Source organism: Sapajus apella, unplaced genomic scaffold (assembly GCF_009761245.1).
Source record: "Sapajus apella isolate SASKATOON/1434 unplaced genomic scaffold, GSC_monkey_1.0 scaffold143, whole genome shotgun sequence".
Classification (NCBI taxonomy): Eukaryota; Metazoa; Chordata; class Mammalia; order Primates; family Cebidae; genus Sapajus; species Sapajus apella.
Window position 1 is genome coordinate 2873168 of NW_022437083.1, and position 24324 is coordinate 2897491.

Consider the following 24324-nt stretch of genomic DNA (forward strand, 5'->3'; position numbering starts at 1 on the left):
AAGATAGATTATGTAAAATTGAAATTGAAACTAGCAAAAGTTACGTTTTTAAAAAACTATTATAATAATTTTTTATGGACTGGGTATGGTGGCTCATGTCTGTAATCCCAGCACTTTGGGAGGCTGAGGTGGGCAGATCACCTGAGGTCAGGAGTTTCAGACCAGCCTGGCCAACATGGTGGCCAACCCCATCTCTACTAAAACTACAAAAATTAGCCAGGTGTGGTAGCTCACACCTGTAGTCCTAGCTACCCAGGAGGCTGAGGCAAGAGAATCGCTTGAACCCGGGAGGTGGAAGTTGCAGTGAGTCGAGATTGCACCACTGCATTCCAGCCTGGGTGACAGAGCAAGAATCTGTCTCAAAAAATTTTTGGGGGGGCCTAGTTATAATCTGAATAGCATTTTAGCTCAGGAGAGATGATAATACCAGATTAGGTTCTGTAAAGCTTGTTAATTTCCATAAGAAGCATTACAGAATTGACATTTAGATAAAACCTAGAAGTTTTAAAATTTCATGTTATATAGATAAAGCCAGAAAAGCTACTCACATTAATTATGTGATTTTATAAACAAAGAAAAACAGAGAAGGCAGTTCAGAGTCTGCCTTATACTGGCTGGCTGCAGTGGCTCACACCTGTAATCTCAGCATTTGGGGAGGCCAAGGTGGGTGGATCACCCAAGGTCAGGAGTTCAAGACCAGCCTGGCCAACATGGTGAAACCCCATCTCTACTAAAAATACGAAACATTAGTTGGGCGTGGTGGTGTGCACCTGTAATCCCAGCTACTTGGGAGGCTGAGGCAGGAGAATTGCTTGAACCTGGGAGGCAGAGGCTGCAGTAAGCCAAGATCATGCCACTGCCCTCCAGCCTGGGCAACAGAGCGAGACTCTGTCTCAAAAAAAAAAAAAAAAGCCTGCCTTATAACGGTCTGATTTACTTAGCCCAAGTAAGTTCAAGATTTAAAGGAGATACTTAGGCGTCATCTGTATTTTTGTTTTTCATGTCTCAATATTCCACGCTTTTTCAGGGGAGGGTGCTACTGTCATTCATTCAAGCAATATTAAGCACTATCGTGGTTCTTTCTCTGTTCGAAATCCCTGATATTTTAGAGTTACTTTTTAGTGGATGTAGACAAATAGATGTCACAACTATGTTTCAGGTACTGCTAGGTGCTGTGAAGAAAAATAAAGCAGGATAAAAGAGATGGTAGGGTGAGAGAAGAGTGCAAGTAATGTTATATGCAGTGATAATATTTCAATAGAAACCTCAAAAAGAGAGAGCAAACATGGTGGTCTAGGAGAGACACATTCTAGGTAGAGGTTCTGGGGTACCTACACGCTTTTGGTATACTATTCAGGAGACACCCAGGAGTCTGAGTAAAGCAGGACAAACATGCGATGTGAGACGGGAGTTCAGCTGTGGTTATGTACTATTTCAGGTACCTACAAGACATCCAGGTGGAAGTATCAAGTAAGCAGTTAGACGTACAAGTTTGGAGTAAAGTGGCAAGAATTAGGGCTTGAACAACCAGAAAAAGAAACTGAGCAGGGTTGGTCATGGGGATAGGAGAAAGAAGGTAGTGTCCCAGAGGCTAAATGAGAACAGTGTTTTTGTTTTTGTGTTTTTGAGACAGTGTCTCACTCTGTCACCCAGGCTGGAGTGCAGTGGTGTCATCATAGCCCATACGCAGCCTCAATCTCCTGGATTCAAGTGATCATCCCACCTTGGCATTCCAAAATGCTGGCATTAAAAACATGAGCCATTGTGCCTAGCCTTGAAAACAGTGTTTGAAGAAGTACAGAGAGGAATGAACAACATCATTTACTGCTGATAGGTTTTTGTTGTTGTTGTTGTTATTGTTTTGGTAGATGGAGTCTTGTTCTGTCGCCAGGCTTGGATGCAGTGGCAAGATCTTGGCTCACTGCAACCTCTGCCTACCAAGTTCAAGCAATTCCCCTGCCTTAGCCTCCAAGTAGCTGGGACTACAGAAATGTGCCACCACGCCAGGCTAATTTTTTTTTTTTTTTTTTTTAGTAGACAGGGTTTCACCATGTTGACTAGGATGTTCTCAATCTCCCGACCTTGTGATCTGCTTGTCACTACTAAAAATACAAAAACTAACCAGGCATGGTGGCACATGTCTATAATCGTAGCTATTCAGGAGGCTGAGGTGGAAGAATCACTTGAACCCGGGAGGTGGAGGTTTCGGTGAGCCGAGATCGTGCCACTGCACTATCTCACTGACAGGGCGAGACTGTCTCAAAAAAAAAAAAAAATTGGAAAGCATTGTTAAAATATAGTGTTAAAGTTAGGACACATAAACACACTTGAGATGGTTTATTTGGTCCTTTCTGTGTTTTGATTCAGTTTATCTACAGGTGGTCACTAAAAACTACAGGAAATTTTAACAGTGAAGTTAGTAATCTAAGGAAAAAGTTGCAGTTAATTCCTGTTCCTGTAAATATGTAATCAGGGCAGGGCGCAGTGGCCCACACCTGTAATGCCAGTACTCTGGGAGGCCAAGGTGGGTGGATTACTGGAGCACAGGAGTTTGAGAGCAACCTGGGCAACATAGCAAAACCCCATCTTAAAAATAAGCCTGAGTTGGTTGATACATGCCTGTGGGCCAGTTACTTGAAAGTCTGAGTTGGGATTACTGCCTGAGGCCAGGAGGTCGAGTCTGCAGTGATCCATGATCATGCCATTGCACTCCAGCTTGGGCAACAGAATGAGGCTGGGTGCAGTGGCTCACATGCCTGTAATCCAAGTACTTTGGGAGGCTGAGTTGGGAGGATGGCTTGACACCAGGAGTTTGAGACCAGCCTGGGCAGCATACTAAGACCCCCATCTCTAAAATAAAAACTTTTTTTTTTTTTTTTTTTTTTTTTGAGAGAGTGTCTGGCTCTGTTGCCAGGCGCCAGGCTGGAGTACAGTGGCACGATCTTGGCTCACTGCAACCTCTGCCTCCCGGGTTCAAGCTATGTCCTGCCTCAGCCTCCCAAGTAGCTGGGACTACAGGCGTACGCCACCACGCACAGCTTACAAAACAATTTAAAAAAAAATAGCTGGGTGTGATGGCTTGAGCCTGGGAGGTCAAGACTGCAGTGATGAGCCATGATCATGAGATTTTGTTTTTGTTCTCCTAATATGACACGGATTTCAGTGCATTTAGATCAGCCTGATAGGTTAATCATCATAGTTTCAGAGGCCAGGTCCTAAACGTCAGAAAGTCACTACTCTTGTGAGTTTTAGTTTCAGACACAACCATGAGTTACAGAGACTTCAAAAATGAAATCTGTTTTAGGGAAAAGATAAATAGTAAACTATAAGAATTAACATTGATAATAGTGAGAAGGAAGTAGTATTTTTTTTTAAGCATTAAAAAAGAGTTTCTTATTCTTCTTAAAAATAAACCAGAATCGTTATTTCATGTTAAAATTGCTTCATCAATTGAAAATAAGAGCTTTATAAGTACAGTTACCAGGTTCTGTGGTATTCTAGATTTCTATTGATAAAATGGCTTTATGTGTAAAAAGATCTCAATTTACATGTATCTTGTTTTAATCGTGGTAGTAAAGAAGATAATAGTTATTTGTGTTATAAAGAAATGATAGTCTTTGAAAAGTGATACCAACTGTATTGTTGGTATCGGCTGACATAGACAGTTGTTAGCTAGCTATAGATTAATCAGTGATATCACATGAAACGTGAGTTGGAGACATCAGATGTTCCTATGGTTTAACTTAATGACTTGGGCTTAGGTTTACAAAATGCAGCTACTCCTTCAGTGCTAACTAGGCAGTTTGCTACTGATAAATAGAAAGCTACATTTATAAGAAAAATTTCGTGTGTTTTTTGTATGTCTGTTTGTCTTTTTGTCAAAAAGTTTTTTCCTTTCTTTTTTCTTTTTTGGGTCAGGGTTCCAGTTGAGCCATCTTCTCTCTTGTCACTATCACCAAGTCACAATCAGGTAATTTTTAGTAGTTGTGTTTATTTGTTTTTGTTTTTTAAACTAAGATGATTTTTTTTTTCCAATACTTAAATTGTCATTAATTGACAGATATATTTAAACTTTACTACCTATCTCCTCAATCAGTTAATATGACATATGTACCTGATACTTGCTAACTGTTTTTAGCCACTGGACAAACAATCTTTACCTTCATGATGGCTTTATAGTATTAGGTTGATGCAAAAGTAATTGTGGTTTCTGCCATCACTTTCAATGCAGAAACCACAATTACTTTTGCACCAACATAATATATGTAAGAACAGTGCGGTCAGGCAAGGTGGCTCACACCTGTAATCCCAGCACTTTGGGAGGCTGAGGTGGGTGGATCACAAGGTCAGGAGATCGAGACCATCCTGGCCAACATGATGAAACCCCAACTCTACTAAAAATATAAAATATTAGCCGGATATGGTGGCATGCGCCTATAGTCCCAGATACTCAGGAGGCTGAAACAGGAGAATCACTTGAACCCGGGAGGCAGAGGCTGCAGTGAGCCAAGATCATGCCACAGCCCTCCAGCCTGGGCAACAGCGCAAGATACTGTCTCAAAAGAAAAAAAAAAAAAAGAGAGACATACAAAGATGGGAAAAGATTAGCAATAAACACATTTAAAGAAATGCTAGGACTGGGCACGGTGGCTCACGCCTATAATCCCAGCACTTTGGGAAGCCGAGGCAGGCAGATTACCTGAGGTTGTGCATTTGAGACCAGCCTGACCAACATGGAGAAACCCCAATCTCTACTAAAAAGTACAAAATTAGCCCGGCATGGTAGCACATGCCTGTATTCCCAGCTACTCGGGAGGCTGAGGCAGGAGAATTGCTTGAACCTGGGAGGTGGAGGTTGTGGTGAGCCAAGATCGTTCCATTGCACTCCCACCTGGGCAACAAGAGCGAAACTCTGTCTCAAAAAAAAAAAAAAAAGAAAAGAAATACTAGGTGATTTCAAAGTAAAAGTTGCATGGGTCAATAGTAGTTTAAATGTATAGAAAATATTGATAAGGTGATTCTTACTTTTACTTTAATATGCACAATAATGCTTTCGTTCCAGCTGTCATATACAGACTTGGAGCTTCATCGGAGAAGAGAACAGATAGTAGAGCGCATTCGGAGAGAGGCACAGCTTGCTGCCCTGCAGTATGAGGAGGAGAAAATAAGGACCAAGCAGATCCAGAGAGATGCTGTCCTGGACTTTGTCAAAGTGAGTCCTTTTAATGATACTGTTAAAGTTACTTAGAGGTTAAGTGCTTATTTGTTTGGTGAAACCTGTTGGTTTTTATTGCCATTTAAATTTCAACTTTTTTTCTCTTCAAAAGGAATCTTGACTAAATAAAGTGACTATCTCTTTTATTTGTGTCTATCTGTATGAGGACAATAGGGTGACTATCTTTTTTTTTTTTTTTTTTTTTAATTTTTTTTTTTTTTCCCAAAGATGGGGTTTCACCATGATGGCCAGGCTGGTCTTGAACTCCTGACCTCAGGTGAGCCACCCACCTCAGCCTCCCAAAGTGCGAGGATTACAGTCGTGAGCCACTGCACCTGGTGAAGTGATTATCTTTTTAAGAGGTTGCAGTGAGCTGAGATCGCACCACTGCACTCCAGCCTGGTCAACAGAGCGAGAATCCGTCTCAAAAAAAAAAAACTGAAATACTTTATACACAGATATACAGTATGAACACGTTGTAAAGCAGGGACTGTACACCAGTGCTATAATGTTATTATTAGACATAACAAATTGGAGAAAATAACCAGTTAGTATGGGACATTTTGAGTTTGTCTTTGAATGTGTCAAATATGGGGTGGAGTGGGGTTTCCAAGTAGAGAGTTTCCATAGACAGTTGAAAATACAAACCTGAGATTTGCTTATAGATAAAGTTACTAGCATTAGAGTGATAACTGAAGCCATTAGTGGGAAAGAATAAGTTCATTGAGAGAATATAGTAAGAGATATGTGTTTATGTAGGTATATATATAGTTTTTAAAGTTTTCAACCTAACACGTTCTAACTAGTAATCTAGAAAAATTCTGTATAGAAGAGAGAAAGAAATTAATGTGAGTGATTATTTTAGTAAATATAATTTGTTATTTTCGTGTACCAGACTCTAACCAACTTCCCTTTTTGGGGGGTTTTGGGGTTATGTAGCAAAAAGCATCACAAAGTCCACAAAAACAGCAACCCCTCTTAGATAATGAGGTAAGTTGATGTAATCACCTTTTCTTTGGAATTGATTATTTTTGCAATGGAAATGAAATGTTTACGTGTGATTATCATGTTTTCAGTGATCAGAATATTGCCATTTTTCCTTTTCCCTCCTCACAAAATTCTACTGACAAGGGAGAAGATACAAGCGAAGGAGTTTATTAGAATCTATAGATGGAGGCTTTTTTCAGCTATACATATCCATCTAGAGATTATATTTCCCTCCCTGACCCCACCAGAGGCATCATCCCCGTCTCCTCCATATTTGAAGCATGGTGTGTAGAGTCCTGGCACAGATAAATGGAGTGTATATTAAACAAGAAAAAGACTCTTAGATACTATTTCAGCTTCAAAGTTATCAATTATACATTCACTTTATAATATCAAATAGTACATTTTCATTACAGATTAACATAAAATTAATCACTTAACCTTTTAAAGATCTACGTATCTATTTTGATCTGTTAAAATGAAGCTTACTAAATGTTTTTATAGCAGTTGGCTTTCTCATTAACCATTTTCCCTTTATCTTTACCTTCCAGTTTTTCCAGTTTATGATCATTACCTCCTTGAAAAATGCATAAAAGCATTACTTCATGTGAATTTTGATTTTTCTTTTTATAAAATAAGATATTTGAAAACCTAACACATGGGGCTTTACAAGCAACAGTTTTCAGTGCAGTGTTTTTAAAGTACAAGTATTTCTCATATGGGAAATGTATTGTTTGAAATGTTCCCACTTGTCCATTATAAAGGGTTTTTAATAATTGTATCAGACATATGACTTTTTTTTATATATATAAGAACACTATGTATTTTTATAATACCTGAAAGATTGACTCAAGCATCTTCACTTGTCTTTTCTTCACCTGGTAGTAATTCTAACAAATTTTTGACAATCAAAGTTTGATAAATTTAATATATTTTTTCTTTTTTACTCTGGTATTTCCTTCTTGATGATTGTTTTCAAATAATTCATTCTCAAGAAAACTAAAGCTCCACAGGAAAATAAAATATATAGTTCTAAAAATTGTAACTGTACTTTTCATTTTGTTTGAGAAAGAAAATGAAGAGACACTTAGACTAGGAATCATGACTCTTGGGCTTCTTGTTTGTCACTGGCTTACTAAATGACTACAAATTCTTTATGTTATTGTTACATGTCTCTCCAGCTTTCTGTTCCCTCCTTGCTTTGGAAGGTTTTAGGCAATAAGATCATATTTGAAGTTGTTTAAACTCTGGGAGAACATCAGTACTCAGAACCAACTTATTGACTATTATAATGCATGAATTCCAGATGATTGTGAATGTGGTCCTCTATGTCAGCATCTTCAAAAGTATGTCTTAATATGTCTCTTTCTTTGTGTATTTGTGAATATGTCACACGTGTGCGTAGTCTCTTTTTGACATTGCTTCATTTTTCTCCACCTCTCCAGTGCTCCTTCCCATCCAGAAGGTCTCAGCACACTGATGATAGTGCCTTGTTAGTGGTAAGAGTTTTGCACAAAATGGAGTTTTACATTTCCGTGTTTGGAGATTAAAGAACAGCTATTACACTATTCAGAAACTATCTAAATACCATAAAACATGATGAGCATCATTACTAAATGCTTTATAAATAAATAAACCATTTTTCTACATTACCATTTGTGGTTTACCCAGTGTTTCAGATTCTGCAGCTCATATCTTTGTCAGTGCCTCCAAAAGTAAAGCATTTGCATTGCAAACCGTATTGGCCTTGTATGTGTGCTGGGAACACGGACATATCATAATATTCATTTTTTAAATAGTTATAATTCCAGGAGCACTTACTTTATTAATCATTAATTTGGCTCATGGGCCACCTGTGTGTTAAGTGGACTACCCCATGACCCTGATTGTGCAACTGTATATTTGGCATCCTATTTTATTATGCATTTTAAGCTACTGAATATCCTTAACTTTGGTTTCAAATACTTATATCTCAGTATTATTCCTTCATGTTCATTTTGTAAACTCAAAACATTAACTACTGATCATTTTTAACACTGGTTTACTTTTATTTCCTCTTTCATCAGCTGAAAATGAGTGTAAGATGGAAGATTTATTTAAAATCTTACTTTTATTAGCCTTGTGAAAGGATTCTAACCATTTATACAATTTCTTTCCCATCATGTTTTATGCTATTTTTTTCATAGTAGTGCGATTCAGAATTCTAGTGTCTACAGCAGTTCTGTCTCATGTGCTGGTAACTGTTGCCACTGCGCATCCTATTGCATGAACTGCATGCTTCAGCATGAGATTCCTATTATATAAACTTCCATGGTCTGTTAAAATTTCTGTGTACTCTGCAATCTTCATTTCCTTTGAGATGGATAAAGTGCCTTTTAACTTGGCAGTCTTATAGATGATTGCAATCATCAGACTCTAGAGTTTTAATGGAAGTGAATTGGCATAAAAAGCAAATAATAATTTAAATTAACATAGAGAAATACTGAGAGCCTCTGATGATCCAGACAATTAGCAAAATTATCTCATTTACTCTTCATAGCAACTTTAAGAGTTAAGGTTAAACTTACCACCTTTTTACAAGTGGTTGCTGAGGCATAGAATATCACGTCCAGAATGTGACTTGTCCAAGGTCACATGGCTAGTAAGTGCAAGGCTGGGAATCCACATCTGTCTGGCTGATATGAGAACCTGCAATAAACACCATGCTGTACTGCTTCCCATGCTGTAACTGAAAACAGTTTAGGAAACTGAAGATTTAATAGCACATATAGTAAGTGATGTAAGTCTGAGTGCCAAGACTTTTTTGTCAAGGAAACAGTGGAATTTAGAAAAACAACAACAGCAAAATCCCCTTAGTGTGAAATATGAAATTTCCTTCAGCCATTTGTCAGAACACATTCACTTATGTTTAGTTATCAGTATTCATGTCTGTTCCTCCAAATTGGATGGTATTTAAAAAGCAAGGAATTTCTTCTAAGTCCAATGACCTTTTTTTTTGAGACGGAGCCTTGCTCTTTCATCCAGGCTGGAGTGCAGAGGCACAATCTCGGCTCACTGCAACCTCCACCTCCTGGGTTCAAGCGATTCTCCTGCCTCAACCTTCCAAGAAGTTGGGATTACAGGTGCATGCCACCATGCCCAGCTAATTTTTGTATTTTTAGTAGAGACAGGGTTTCGCCATGTTGGTCAGGCTGGTTTTGAACTCCTGACCTCAGGTGATCCCCCTGCCTCAGCCTCCCAAAGTGCTGGGATTACAGGCGTGAGCCACCGCACCCGGCCCCATATCTCACATTTCTTGGTATGACAAATAGTGTGTAACCAACACTGCAGAAAGAGTCATATTTTAAATAAAACCTCATATTATCAAAACTGTGCTTCAGAAGGCTTCATATTGCTCTTAGAGTAATCAAAACATGCCTAGAAGTTCCTTCTTGCTCTGTCTGCTGTCTCCCTCTCCGGTTTCACCTCTGAGCTTATGCTATACCAGCATTTTTTTCCAGATATAATAAGCCCTTTCCCACCTCAGACCTTTGCAAATGCTATTCCTTTTACATAGAATGCCTTTCCTTCACTGCATATACCCCTTGATTAGTTCCTACTCATCTATCAGGTATTTGTTTAAATGTCACATCTTTAACATGGCTTCTCTGCAGCCCACTACCCTTAAATCAGCCCCCAGTTTATTGGCAGTTAAATAAGTAGACAGGAGTTCCAGTACATTTGATGAAAAGGAGGCCCAGGAGGTACAGTTGATTACTTTTGTCACAGTAATTTTTTTATCACAGTATGTTTATTGTTTTTTATTTTTATTTTATTTTTAATTTAATTTCATTTTATTATTTATTTATTTATTTTTGGACAGGGTCTCCGTCTGTTGTCCAGGCTAGAGTGCAGTGGCACGAACATGGCTCCTTGAAGCCTCAACTTCCTGGGCTCAAGTGATCCTTTTGCATCAGCCTCCTGAGTAGCTGGGACTACAGGTGCATGCACCACAGGTGGCTAATTTTTAAAAAAATCTTTTGTAGAGACAGGATCTCACTGTGTTGCCCAGTCTGCTCTCTTACTACTGGGCTTAAGCAGTCCTCCTGTCCCAGCCTCCCAAAATGCTGGCATGAGCCACCGTGCCCAACTTGTTTATTCTTTTATAGTCTCTTTTCTTTTCTTTCTTTTCTTTCTTTTCTTTTTTTTTTTTTTTTTTTGGGGGGGGGGGGGGGTACGGAGTCTCGCTCTTGTTACCCAGGCTGGAGTGCAATGGCGCGATCTCGGCTCACCGCAACCTCCGCCTCCTGGGTTCAGGCAATTCTCCTGCCTCAGCCTCCTGAGTAGCTGGGATTACAGGCACGCGCCACCATGCCCAGCTAATTTTTTGTATTTTTAGTAGAGACGGGGTTTCACCGTGTTGACCAGGATGGTCTCGATCTCTTGACCTTGTGATCCACCCTCCTCGGCCTCCCAAAGTGCTGGGATTACAGGCTTGAGCCACCGCGCCCGGCCTATAGTCTCTTTTCTATTAGACTACTAGACTATAAGCTTCATGAGCACACGGATATTCTATTTTGTGTTAATATGCCTTAATATACTCCATCCCTACCACAGTTCCTGGAATATATTAGGTGCTCAGTGAATATTTCCTGACTGGACACATAAGTTTTGTGCATCTACTGATTATTAAATAGTTTCATGATGAAAAGGTCTGATGATATGGTAAGGTAAATGTTTGATTTGATTTAAAGACCTTGAAACATAGGATTTGAAATAAAAATTTCTAACAGCTAATATCCGTTACATGGACATTCTCTTCGGGCTATTCCTCAAGCTTCTGTTGCTTTCATCTAAATCAGGTCTAATTTTAAAAGAATATGAAGTTCATTTTAACTCCTCTTCTTCCACTTCTATTTTTCATTTTTATATTTGAGATTGGCAGTATTTCCAGTACCTTTGATTAAAAAGAAGGCCTGGGAAATCTAAACTGCTGAAGCATACACAGTATATTACCATTGTCACAGTTTTGTTTTTTGGTATATTTTTATTATTTACTGCCTTAAGATAGATTTTGTGATACACGTAATACATTGTGTGTTACATGCTTCTTTTATCAAAGAAAAATATGTTAATACTCATTAAAACTACAGCTTTATTTTGTTGACCATATACACATACCTTTTCCTAAATACCCATTTGTGTTTTTGTTTTTGTTTTTTTTTTTTTTTGAGAGGGAGTTTTTCTTTTTTTACCCAGGCTGGAGTGCAATGGGGCGATTTCGGCCCCCGCCAACCCCCGTTCCTGGGTTTAGGCAATTCTCCTGCCTCAGCATCCTGAGTAGCTGGGATTACAGGCACACGCCACCATGCCCAGCTAATTTTTTGTATTTTTAGTAGAGACGGGGTTTCACCATGTTGACCAGGATGGTCTCAGTCTCTTGACCTCATGATCCACCCACCTCGGCCTCCCAAAGTGCTGGGATTACAGGCGTGAGCCACTGCGCCCGGCCCCCCATTTGTTTTCTTGTTCATTTATCTCATGGTTTAGGAATTTGTGGTCCTTGTTTAAATTTTTTTTTAATTTAACTTATAAAGACTTCACTATTTTTAAGCTCTTGGCGTTTTCTTGTTTTAATAGATAAAACTTTATCCAGTGCCCTTTTTCAAAGTACTGTCTTCTCTGATTTCCACTCCCCATGTGGCAAATGAGAAAAATTTTCATGTTTTGAACATCTCTTACCTGTAATCAAAATTCTATATAATAAATACTTTAAATTTTTTTCTTTTTAATTGACAATAATTATATCTACACATTAGACTCTAACATTTAGTATCTGTAATTATATCTCTAATACATCTAACCAGTTATATGTTGGTTGGTAAAAAATAAAGGATTTGAAGAAAAGGGAAATTCCACCTTACCCTCTTGTAGATCATTAGGAGTTTCATGGAGGCAGAAATGAAATACTGGTTCATCCTTCAGGCTGATGCAGAGTCCTCATGTCCTGTATTCGCATATTGAATTATAATATATCTATTTTTTATTAATGCTGAAAAAGTATTGTTTTCATTCAGGCCAGTTCTGCGTAGTTAAAATCCCCCATCATAGGAACAGGACTCATTAGTTTCAAGGCTACTATGCTAAAAATGTTAATGTTCTGTTTTATTTGTGCATCAAATCATTGTTAATAAATCATGCCTCTCATTTCTTGATTAATGTGGCATGAGATATTGAAACTACTCTGAATTATACAAGTGGAAAAACGGTGTCAATGGGTTTCTGTCCCCCAAATACCCTCTTTCTGCCCTGTCAGTAGCTTAGTAAACCACTTGAAAGATTGTCAGTGACCTTTCCTTTTCTAATTTCACTAGTCAAATCTGCCTACCTGACATTTTGCTAACATAAATGCTGCCTTCTGTTTCTTCTCTCTCATTTGAAATTTAGCCGCTGTCAGGGTTGAATCAAGTGGGCTGTGCTGCTACCCTGCCTCATTCTTCTGCCTTCACACCTCTTAAGGTATCTCTTGTTATTGTAATTCATCAGGAAATTTGGGGAGGGGGCATATATAAGGTCTTGAATTTTTCAGTGAATTGATCTAACAATCGGAAATATAGGATTGCATAAATATACCATTTATGAAACTATTTAACATAGATTTCCCTTGAAATTTTTTGAAAGTTTTATGATGCTAGAGATTGCCATAGAGCTCACATTAATTCTTTGTATTCAGATTGTTTGATGTGTTATTCTGATTTTTTTTATCAAAGGCTTTTTTCTTGTCATGAATTATTATTTCACTTTGATTAGTATATAATATCAAATTAACTATAATATCAAATTAACTCTGTTGTCTAATTGCATACAAAATAATTTGAGTCCAAAAAAACTGTCACTACCAAAACCCTCTACAGTAGGGGTCAGCCAACTATGGCCCCTAGGCCACTTGGTTTTATGAATAAAGCTTTATCTTTATATCCAGTCCCTTTTGTTTATATATTACCTATGATTGCTTGCACAGTAAACACCTGAGTTGGAATAATTATGACCAAGACCATATACCTACAAGCCTAAAATATGTACGGTCTGGCCGTATAAGAAAAAAATGTATATCAACAATAATGTCATAAGAGATGATACACATCACCTTCTGGAAAAATTTAAACTCTAAAAATTAAGAACCTGTAGTATTTTGTTTTTTGAAGGCCTCTAGGAATGGTAATTCCATATTTGTTATCACTGGATATGTACAAAATGATTAACAGTTCTCACTCTCAAGAAGACCTTTGTCTGACTTAACAACTGTCCTGCTGTGGTTTACACTTTAATTTCCAGAGTGGAGATTTTCTAGTTATTTAGCATTTTTTAATGTAAGAATCCTTTTTTTTAAAAAAAAAAAAAAAAAAGGATTTCCTTTTTTTAATGTAAGAATTTAAAAACAGTTATGATGCCATCCTTAGTTTTTTTCCTAAATAAACTCAGATCCTTTTACATACCTTTCCTAGCCTGTTAATCTTTAATGAATTTTCACAAGTTCTCTGCCCTCCATTCTGGCTTCATTCATGGTCCACAACTAGAAATATGTCCCTCATTAGAGCTCGCCCATTTAGGGCGGTTTTAGAAATTTTGGTCTTCTTTTTGCTGAGTATCCACTGTAATTCCCAAATGTTTTAGTTATACTTCTTTTATGTTTTGAGACAGAGTCTTGCTCTGTCTCCCAGGCTGGAGTATAGTATCAGCTCACTGCAACCTCTGCCTTCCAGGCTCAAGCGATCCTCCCACCCTAGTCTCCTGAGTAGTTGAGACTACAGATGCGTACTACCACACCTGGCTAATTTTTTAAATTTTTGTAGAGACAGGGTTCCACTACATTGCCCAGGCTGGTCTCAAATTCCTGGATTCAAGCAGTCATCCCGCCGCAGCCTCCAAAGTGCTGGGTGTCAGCCACTGCACCCAACCTAGTTGTACTTCTAAATGACAGTTATTTTCCACATGTTGTATCCTGTATTTTTCCTGAATATTTAATTTTGCTGTTTGAACATTTTTACTTCTCTAATATACCAGAATACTTTCAAATTGTTGCATTGCACCAGGCACACTGGCTCACATATGTAATCCCAGTGTTGGGAGCCCAAGGAGGGACTAGAGTTGATGCCAGGAATTCAAGGCTGCAGTGAGCCGTGATCACACACCACTGCACCCCAGCAAGACTGTGACTAAAAACATAAAAACTGAATTCTTGTATCATGCCCTTGTATTTTTTTATTTTTATTTTTATGGATACATAGTAGGAGTGTATATTTATGAGATACTTTGATACAGGTATGTAATGCATAATAATTATCTCAGGTAAGTGGGCTATTCATCACCTTAAGCATTTATCCTTAGTGTTACAAACAATCCAATTATACTCCTTTAGTTATGTTAAAATTTACAATTAAATTATTTGCTATAATGACCCTTTTGTACTATCAAATACTGGATCTTACTTTGTATTTTTTGTACCCATTAAGCCCACTTCCACCCTTCCCAGCCTCTGGTAACCCTCAGATCAGCCTGCATCATGTTTTTTTAATGCTGACCCCAACTTTTTTCTTTTTTTGAGACAGAGCCTCACTCTTTCGCCCAGCGTAGAAAAGGAAAAAAGGAAAGACGTATTCTTTATTTTTTTTAGAATCTCTGTTATTTTCTTTCTTTCTTTTTTTTTTTTTTTTTTTGAGACAGAGTTTCGCTCTTGTTACCCAGGCTGGAGTGCAATGGCACGATCTCGACTCACCGCAACCTCCGCCTCCTGGGTTCAAGCAATTCTCCTGTCTCAGCCTCCCGAGTAGCTGGGACTACAGGCACACACCATCATGCCCAGCTAATTTTGTATGTTAAGTAGAGACGAGGTTTCACCTTGTTGACCAGGATGGTCTCGATCTCTTGACCTCGTGATCCACCCGCCTCCGCCTCCCAAAGTGCTGGGATTATAGGCGTGAGCCACCGCGCCCGGCCTATCTCTCTTATTTTCACAGCAATTATACATTATATTTATGAATTATTTTATCTTATTGCTTAGCCAAGCTTAAGGGTTGAGTTTATGCCAGTTTCTGAGGTTCTTTTTTTTTTCATTGCCTAAATTCTCCAGTGAGAGATTTTTTCTTTTTATTTTTTTTTTTTTGCTCTCCAGTTTTCCAAGAGTTCCTAAATATGGTAAATAGCCCCAGAGTGATTTAAGCTAATTATTTTAGTATCCTACAATGTAGGTCACTTAGATTTATAGCTTCAATAAAAATACATTTTAAAAACCATCATATTTATAAGTCTCCTCTATTCTGGCTTTGTTTTTCATCATACCCAGTTGTGTATTGTCTGTTGTTTCTTTTGTTTGTTTTTTGTTTTTTTGAGATGGAGTCTTGCTCTGTTGCCCAGGCTGGAGTGCAGTGGTGCAGTGTCAGCTCATTGGAGCTTCTACCCCCTGGGTTCAAGCAGTTCTTCTACCTCAGCCTCCCAACTAGCTGGGACTACAGGCGTGTCCCACCACACCTGGCTAACTTTTGTATTTTTACTAGAGATTGGGTTTTGTCATGTTGGCCAGGCTAGTTTCAAACCCCTGACCTCAGGCCATCCACTTACCTCAGCCTCCCAAAGTGCTGGGATTATAGGTGTGAGCCACTGCACCCGACCTATTGCTGTTTCAAACCAGAGAGAGAACATTCGTTCCCCATCAGTGTTGTTTGTTTAAGCTCTTCTTTCTCATCTAATAAAGTTGCCTATTAATTTTCTCCTCTTATTCTTTAATATACTTAAATTTGTAGTCTCTATGTCCTGTTAATAAGTGTTTTTGAAATTTTTGAACTTATTTCTTCCTCCATGTCTAGAATAATCTAATAATTCAGTCTGGTCTTGAACTCCTGACTGCGTGAGCCACCTCACCCGGCAAGCTTGGCTTTTAAAAATACAGAATTCATTTCATCAAACCCTCATTTTTTTCTTTCTTTCTTTCTTTTTTTTTAAAGAGAGGGTCAGGCCAGGCACAGTGGCTCACATCTGTAATCCAGCGGTTTGGGAGGCTGAGGCGGGTGGATCACTTGAACTCAGGAGGTTGAGACCAACCTGGCTAACATGGCAAGACCCTGTCTCTACAAAAAGTACAAAAATTAACTGGGCATGGTGGTGTGCACCTATAGTTCCAGCTACTTGGGAGGCTGAGGTAGGAGGATCACCTGAGCCTGGGAGACCATGCTATTGCACTCTAGCCTGGATGACAGAGTGAGACCCTATCTCAAAAACAAAAAAAAAAAGAGAGAGAGACAGTATCTCGCTCTGTCATCCCAGCTGGAGTGCAGTGCACAGTCATAGCTCATTACAGCCTTCAATTCCTGGGCTCCAGTGATCCTGCCTCAGCCTCCACAGGAGCACACCACTACGCCTAACTAATTTAAAAAATTTTTTTGTAGAGACAGGGTCTCACTGTGTTGCCTAGGCTGGTCTCAACTCCTGCTGTCAGGCAATCCTCCCACCTCAGCCTCCCAATGGGATACACCTGGCCCAAATTCTCATCTCTAGACTTAATTGTGAAGGAGAGCTGCCTGTTTTTTGTCTTTTATAATTCCAAAATTACCGTAAAAGTAGAAAGTATTTCTTCTTGAGTAATAATTATTGATGTATCTCTGTTTCCTCACAGGTTGATGACAGACCTAATGCTCTAGTAAGTTCATCTACAACAGAAAAAGGTAATGGACACCAAGGTGCAGTTAGCCACATCGAGTATAATTCTTTTTTTTTTTTTTTTTTTTTTTTTTTTTTTAATTAAAAAAATTTTAAATAGAGACAAGGACTTTCTATGTTGACCAGGCTGGTCTCAAACTCTTGGGCTCAAGGGATCCTTCTGCCTTGGCCTTCCAAAGTGTTTCGACTACAGGTATAAGCCACACCACGCAGCAAGATGATACATTTTTACCAAGATTTTCCTAAATTCCTTCTTAGTGAGCTGTGGCTGCTTTTTCTGAGATGGAAATCAGATAAAGAATTGGAAACCACTGGGTTTTTCCCCCATTTTTAAATTAAATTGGTTGTTCAGCTAGTAAGCCATTTGATATGAATAAGTAAACAACAGCTAGCAGGGCCCTAGGTTTGCAGGAGACTGTTCAGTATGTTAACTTTCATTCTGCCTTTATGGACACACCACAGATAACATGACAACATGAAATACACACAAGCAGTCCCCCTGCTTTCAGGATTACTTTTCTGTACCAGACTTTTAATTATTAAATAGAATTATTATTTTACATCATTACCATGTTTGATTTTTTATTTGCTATTTAACTTTTATAACTTGTAGGTCTGCTGTTATATTTTCTTTTCATTTCCTGTAATCTCATTTTACTTTTCATGCTGATTTAGTTCATCATTCCCCTGCGTATTCTTTTCCTGCTGCTATCCAGAGAAATCAGCCTCAGCGCCCTGAAAGCTTCCTTTTCCGAGCAGGTGTCAGGGCAGAAACAAACAAAGGTAGGTGGCAGTGATTTTAAAAGCCAGGGGCAAGGGGAGGTTTACACAGTGACACTAGCTATTAGATGCATGCTGTTAAACTTCTACACCAAGCTATCACCTTGGCAAAAGCCTTGTGCGTGTGTCTGTGATCTCATTGATGTTAAATCAGGAAAATCTTACTTGAATTTGTTTGGATGAGAATGTTTCTTAGTGCCACCTAAAAGCAGGTTATAGAGCGTTTTAACAAATAAAATGCTCTTTCGAGGGTTTAGGCAATGTTCTTTGTCTTGGTAATGAGCTCAATTTCAGATTTTTCTGTTGATAAAAGCTTTTTTCTTAAAACAGTGAATCAATAATTTTTAAACTACTTAAAGTCTCATGTTCTTTTAGTTAATAATGACAAATTTCTGCCTGGTCCCCAAAAGAGAAGTTACCTGGGAGTGGAAACAACCATTTCAAGTCAAAAATGACTACTTTTTTCATGGTGGTATATGCCTATGGTCCCAGCTAATTGGGAGGCTGAGGGGGAGGACCGCTTGAGTCCAAGAGTTCAAGGTTACAGTGAATTATAATTAAAAGCACCACTGTTCTCTAGCTTGGCCAACAGAGCAAGACTTGTCTCTTAAAAAAAAACAAAAATAAGGCTGGGCATGGTGGCTCACGCTTGCAATCCCAGCACTTTGGGAGGCCGAGGCAGGTAGATCACTTGAGGTCAGGAGTTCAGCCTGGCCAATGAAACCCATCTCTACTAAAAATACAAAAATTGCCGGGCGCGGTGGCTCAAGCCTGTAATCCCAGCACTTTGGGAGGCCGAGGCGGGTGGATCACGAGGTCAAGAGATCGAGACCATCCTGGTCAACATGGTGAAACCCCGTCTCTACTAAAAATACAAAAAATTAGCTGGGCATGGTGGCGCGTGCCTGTAATCCCAGCTACTCAGGAGGCTGAGGCAGGAGAATTGCCTGAACCCAGGAGACGGAGGTTGCGGTGAGCCGAGATCGCGCCATTGCACTCCAGCCTGGGTAACAAGAGCGAAACTCCGTCTCAAAAAAAAAAAAAAACAAAAACAAAAACAAAAATACAAAAATTGGCTGGGCACGGTGGCTCACTTCTGTAATCCTAGGACTTTGTGGGGCCAAGGTGGGCGAATCACATGAAGTCAGGAGTTTGAGACCAGCCTGTCCAACATGGTGAAACCCTGTCTCTACTGAAAACATAGAAAAATTAGCTGGGTATTTTTTTATAGTGCCTGTAACTCCAGCTACTCAGGAGGCTGAGGCAGGAGAATCACTTGAACCTGGGAGGCAAAGGTTGCAGTGAGCCAAGTTTGCGCCACTGCGTTTCAGCCTGGGTGACAGAATGAGACTGTGTCTCCAAGAAAACAAAAATTGTCCAGGCATGGTGGCGTGCGCCTGTTGTCCCAGCTACTTGGGAGGCTGAGGCAGAGTCACTTGAAGGTGTCCACCTGGCGGAGTCCTGTCGGAGTCCACCTGGGAGGTGGAAGTTGTAGTGAGATGAGATTGCGCCACTACACTCCACCGTGGATGACAGTGCGAAACTATGTCTCCAAAAAAAAAATTAAAAAATAGGCCAGGTGTGATGGCTTATGCCTGTAATCCTGGGACTTTGGGAGGCCGAGCGAGGTGGGATCACGAGCTCCGGAGTTGAGACCAGCCTGTGCAACATGGCAAAATCCCAACTCTTAAAAAAATACAAAAAATTAGCTAGGCGTAGTGGCACGGGCCTGTAGTCACAGCTACTTGCGGGGGCCTGAGGCAGTAGGATGGTTTGAGCCCAGGAGGTTGAGGCTGCAGTGAGTCAAGATTGCACGACTGCACTCCAGGTTGGGTGACAAAGTGAGACCCTTTTTCAAGAAACAAACAAACAAAAAACACAGCCTATCTTTAATTTTATCAACAGATCCGTTCGAAGTAAGACTTAAAAGTCAACCTAAAGGTGCACTGCTGGTAAGAATGTAAGAAAGCAGGGAGGACTGCATTATCAGTCAGCCTCTGTACCCACGGATTCTGTGTTTATGGATTCGGCCAATCATGGACAGAAAATTCTTCAGAAAAAATATAACAATAATAAATAATGCCACAATAAAGAAATAATACAAATTATAAAATACAGTATAATGATAATTTATATAGCATTTACATCGTATTAAGTATTATAAGTAACATAGAGATGATTTAAAGTATAGTATTAAGGAGGATATACATAGGTTGTATGCAAATAATACTACATTTTAAATAGGGGATGTGATCATCCACGAAGTTTGGTATGGGAAGGGGTGGTTTCTGGAACCAGTTTCCCATGGATACTGAGTGATGACTGTCTACCCCATGACCACAGTTTTACTTTTGAGAAATATGTACACATGTATACCAGAAATACGTACAAAAATACTCATGGCAGCATTATTCATAATAGTCTGAAACAGTGAAATAGTGTCCGTCAACAGAATGGGTAAATGAATTGTGTATTTGTATAGTGGAATATCATATAAGCAATGAACAAAGTCCTGTATACAACAACATGAATCAATCTCATAAACATATCATTGACCAAAGGAAGACAGAAACAAAAGAATACATGCAACACAGCTTAATTTATACAAAGTTCAAAAATGAACAAAACCAGTCTACAGTGTTAGAAGTCAGGATACTGGTTTTGAGCACTTTGGGTACTTATGGGCAAGGAGCATGGAAGGGGCTCCTGGGATTGGTAAGTTTGCATTGTAAACCTTACTGTCCTCACTTTCCGAGGATATTTTATTGAGCACTATGCCTATGATTTGTGTATTTTTCTGTATGTGTTAATTTTCAATAAAAACATTTTTAAGTGGATGTAATCAAACAAAAGTAGTTGTGTCAACTGGGTAACAAACATTACGTAGTTTTTTTCTTTTTCTTCGTCTTTTTTTTTTTTTTTTTTTTTTTTTTTTTTGAGACAGAGTCTTGCTCTGTCACCAGGTGCCAGGCTGGAGTACAGTGGCACGATCTTGGCTCACTGCAACCTCCGCCTCCCAGGTTTAAGCAATTCTCCTGTCTTTCCTCCCGAGTAGCTGGGACTACAGGTACGCACCACCACGCCCAGCTAATTTTTGTATTTTTAGTAGAGACGGGGTTTCACCATGTTGGCTAAGGTGGTCTTGATCTCTTGACTTCGTCATCTGCCCACCTTGGCCTCCCAAAGCGCTGGAATTACAGGCGTGAGCCACCACGCCTGGCCTGTAGTTTTTTAATACTATTCTCTGTTGTGTATATTTGAAAATCTCCATAATAAAAACCCTTTTAAAAAGTCAATCCAGAAAGTAGAAAGCACTATACTGTATTTGCAAGAAAACTGTGATCAGGGAGAGCTGGATATTTTCCTAGCACTGGCAGCTACCGTTCTGTCTTACATATTAATATTTTTGTAGGTCATGCTTCACCCCTTCCTCCATCTGCCGTACCTGCCACTGAGTCTATAGATTCCATAACAAGACAGAATTCAAGACAGAGAGAAGAAGAGCTGGAATTGATAGATCAGTTGCGTAAAGTATGTACATTACCTTTGGTTTACACTTTTTCAGTGTTATTGCTATAGACCATAATCCTGCAATCACTTCTTCATTTGACATGTAATCTTAATTTATTTCTTTTTTTTAGACGGAGTCACCCAGGCTGGAGTTCAGTGGCATGATCCTGGCTCACTGCAGCCTATGCCTCCTGGGTTCAAGCAATTCTTCTGCCTCAGCCTCCCAAGTAGCTGGGATTATACGTGCTCATTACTATACCCAGCTAATTTTGTATTTTCGGTAGAGAAGGGGTTTCACCGTGTTGGCCAGGCTGGTCTCGAACTCCTGACCTCAGGTGATCCACTGGCCTCAACCTCCTAAAGTGCTGAGATTACAGTGTGAGCCTCCATGCCTAGCTGTAATTTTTAGTGGAATTAACAAGTACCCATTTTGTGCTCTGTTTTGTGATGAATGTAGAACATTTTGCTATTAAGGAAATTATTTTCAGCTGTTTACTTAGAAAATGAGGTGGTTTATTCTATAAAGCTCAATTCCTAGCCCTATTCATTTAAATTTTTTTTTCTGCTTCATGTTACAAAGAGGTATTGTCAGAGTAATAATTTATATGTGTGTACACACATATATATATATAAATATCACACTTATACATACATAGTGAGTGATTTGCTCTTTATTTTGGAATTGAAAGAGAATCTAGGTTTTTTTTTTTTTTTTTTTTTTTTTTTTTTTTAATTAGAAAGTTGTAAATAAATTTTTGTTGTACTTTGTACCACTATGGCCTGGCTGCCATACATAAGTATTAGATTTCCTTAAGTTAGACTTAGGATAGAGGGATAAAATGGATGATGTGGTACTTGTTTCCTTTTTGTCTTGTTTTTTAAATTAAATAGATTTCATTATAACTCCCTTATGTCCTATGTGTCAGTCATTCTTCAATTAATATATTTACATGTTTTTTGTTCTTTTAGCATATTGAGTACCGGTTGAAAGTATCTCTGCCTTGTGATCTCGGAGCAGCTCTAACTGATGGCGTTGTTCTTTGCCACTTGGCAAATCATGTGCGACCTCGATCTGTCCCAAGCATTCATGTTCCTTCACCAGCTGTAGTAAGTTTATAATGCTAAAAAGCCTTGGCTATTCATCAGACATGTGTTAAGCACATTGGGCAGACATTTGTTAAGCGTTGTGCTAAATATTAAGGTTACAGATATAAAGAGTCCAGCCTCTACCTTCCTGGTCTCACTTCTGCTAGAGAAGAAATAGACACGTATGCAATAACTTACTGTAGTGTGACGAATGTAAGAAAGGCATGTACAACGTGTGCTACAGGGATACAAAAAGGAACCACTTAACTGCCTAGAGCGTTCAGGGAAGCCTTCCCAGAAAAAATTCAAACTTATTCTTGAGGTATAAGGAGGAATTTTCCAGCAGTACAGAGAGGGAAGAAGGCATTCTGGGCATAGGATTTCTAGATTCAACAGCTAAGGAAAGTTACGTCACTTAAGGAGTTGGTAAATTGTTCAGAATGGATCATGCACAGGGTTGTGGATATAAGTGGGAAGTGGGGGTAAAGCTAGAGAGGTAAGCTGGCGCCATGGTGCAAAGGCCTTATGAACCGTGTCAGGGAAGTTTACCCTAATATAGACAATGAGGAAACACTGAATTATAGAGGGAATACCATGATCATAATTGCAGTTTAGAATGAGGAATCCAGCCTGGGCACGGTGGCTCATGCTTATAATCTTAGCACTTTGGGAGGCCAAGGCAGTCGGATTGCTTAAGCCCAGGAGTTTGAGACCAGCCAGGACACGTGGCAAAACCCCGTCTCTACCAAAAATACAAAAATTAGCTGGGCATGGTAGCATGGACCTATAGTCCCAGCTACTCAAGAGGCTGAGGTGGGAGTATCACTTGAGCCCAGGAGTTCGAGGCCGTAGTGAGCTGTGATTGCACCAGTGCACTGCAGCCTAGGTGACAGAAGCAAGACCCTATCTCAAAGCAAAAAAAAAAGGAATGATGAATCTAGGTGCTAAGTGAGAAATGGATAAATTAAAGGTGGTACACTAGAAAGATGCCCAAGCCAGGCTTAGTGCTCATGCCTATAGACCCAGCTTCTTGGGAGTCTGAGGTATGAGGATCCTATGAGCCCAGGAGTTTGAGACTATCCTGGGTGATACAGCAAGATTCTATTTCTTTTTTTTTTTTTTTTTTTTGGAGACGGAGTTTCACTCTTGTTACCCAGGCTGGAGTGCAATGGCGCGAACGCGGCTCACCGCAGCCTCCGCCTCCTGGGTTCAAGCAATTCTCCTGCCTCAGCCTGAGTAGCTGGGATTACAGGCATGCACCACCATGCCCAGCTAATGTTTTGTAGTTTTAGTAGAGACAGGGTTTCACCATGTTGACCAGGATGGTCTCGATCTCTTGACCTCGTGATCCACCCGCCTCAGCCTCCTCCCAAAGTGCTGGGATTACAAGCGTGAGCCACTGCGCCCGGCCTTCTATTTCTTAAAAGAAAAAAGAAAAGAGGCCAGGCGCAGTGGCTCACATCTTTAATCTCAGCACTTTGGGAGGCCGAGGCTGGTGAATCACCTGAGGTCAGGAGTTCAACCTCAACAACATGGTGAAACCCTGTCTCTACTAAAAATACAAAATTAGCTGAGTGTAGTGGCATGCACCTGTAGTCCCAGCTACTCAGGAGGCTGAGCCAGGAGGATCGCTTGAACCCAGGACATGGAGGCTGCAGTGAGCCAAGATTGCACCACTCCACTGCACTCCTGCCTGGGCAAGACAGAGCAAAACTTGTCTCTATAAAAAGAAAAAAGAAAGATGCCCAATTAAATGGGTATTGTATTAGTCCAGGCTAGAAAGCTAACAAGCCTGGTCTAATAGGGCAGTGCGAGAGAAGATTATTCAGAGGTAAAAATTGACATGATCTAGTGACCAACTGTAGGTGGAAGATGAGGGAGAAAATGCATTCAAGATAAGTGGCAGGCTTTCTTTGTCCAGCTCTGGACATCAGTATCAGTATGGCAATCTGCAAAAGAACAGGTTTTGGAGTGGCACACCCATCCTCTTTTTTCTTCTCATTTTTTTTCTTTTTTTTGAGATGGAGTCTTGCTCTGTCACTAGGCTGGAGTGC

General features: G+C 39.6%; 1 protein-coding gene across 24 annotated transcripts in view; it reads left to right on the forward strand.

The window, feature by feature from the left end:
- LRCH3 (leucine rich repeats and calponin homology domain containing 3) overlaps positions 1 to 24324 on the forward strand; it is a 102097-nt gene that overhangs the window by 59943 nt on the left and 17830 nt on the right. For 7 of the 24 annotated variants that reach the window (XM_032264266.1, XM_032264251.1, XM_032264262.1 and 4 more), the window contains exons 11-19: positions 3919 to 3970; positions 5063 to 5212; positions 6155 to 6205; positions 7648 to 7701; positions 12629 to 12700; positions 16851 to 16899; positions 17570 to 17677; positions 21087 to 21205; positions 22154 to 22291. In XM_032264266.1, the coding sequence (XP_032120157.1) occupies positions 3919 to 3970; positions 5063 to 5212; positions 6155 to 6205; positions 7648 to 7701; positions 12629 to 12700; positions 16851 to 16899; positions 17570 to 17677; positions 21087 to 21205; positions 22154 to 22291 (793 nt within the window). The remainder of the gene's footprint in view (positions 1 to 3918; positions 3971 to 5062; positions 5213 to 6154; positions 6206 to 7647; positions 7702 to 12628; positions 12701 to 16850; positions 16900 to 17569; positions 17678 to 21086; positions 21206 to 22153; positions 22292 to 24324) is intronic. The other 17 variants (XM_032264257.1, XM_032264269.1, XM_032264250.1 and 14 more) reach the window with 13 other exon arrangements.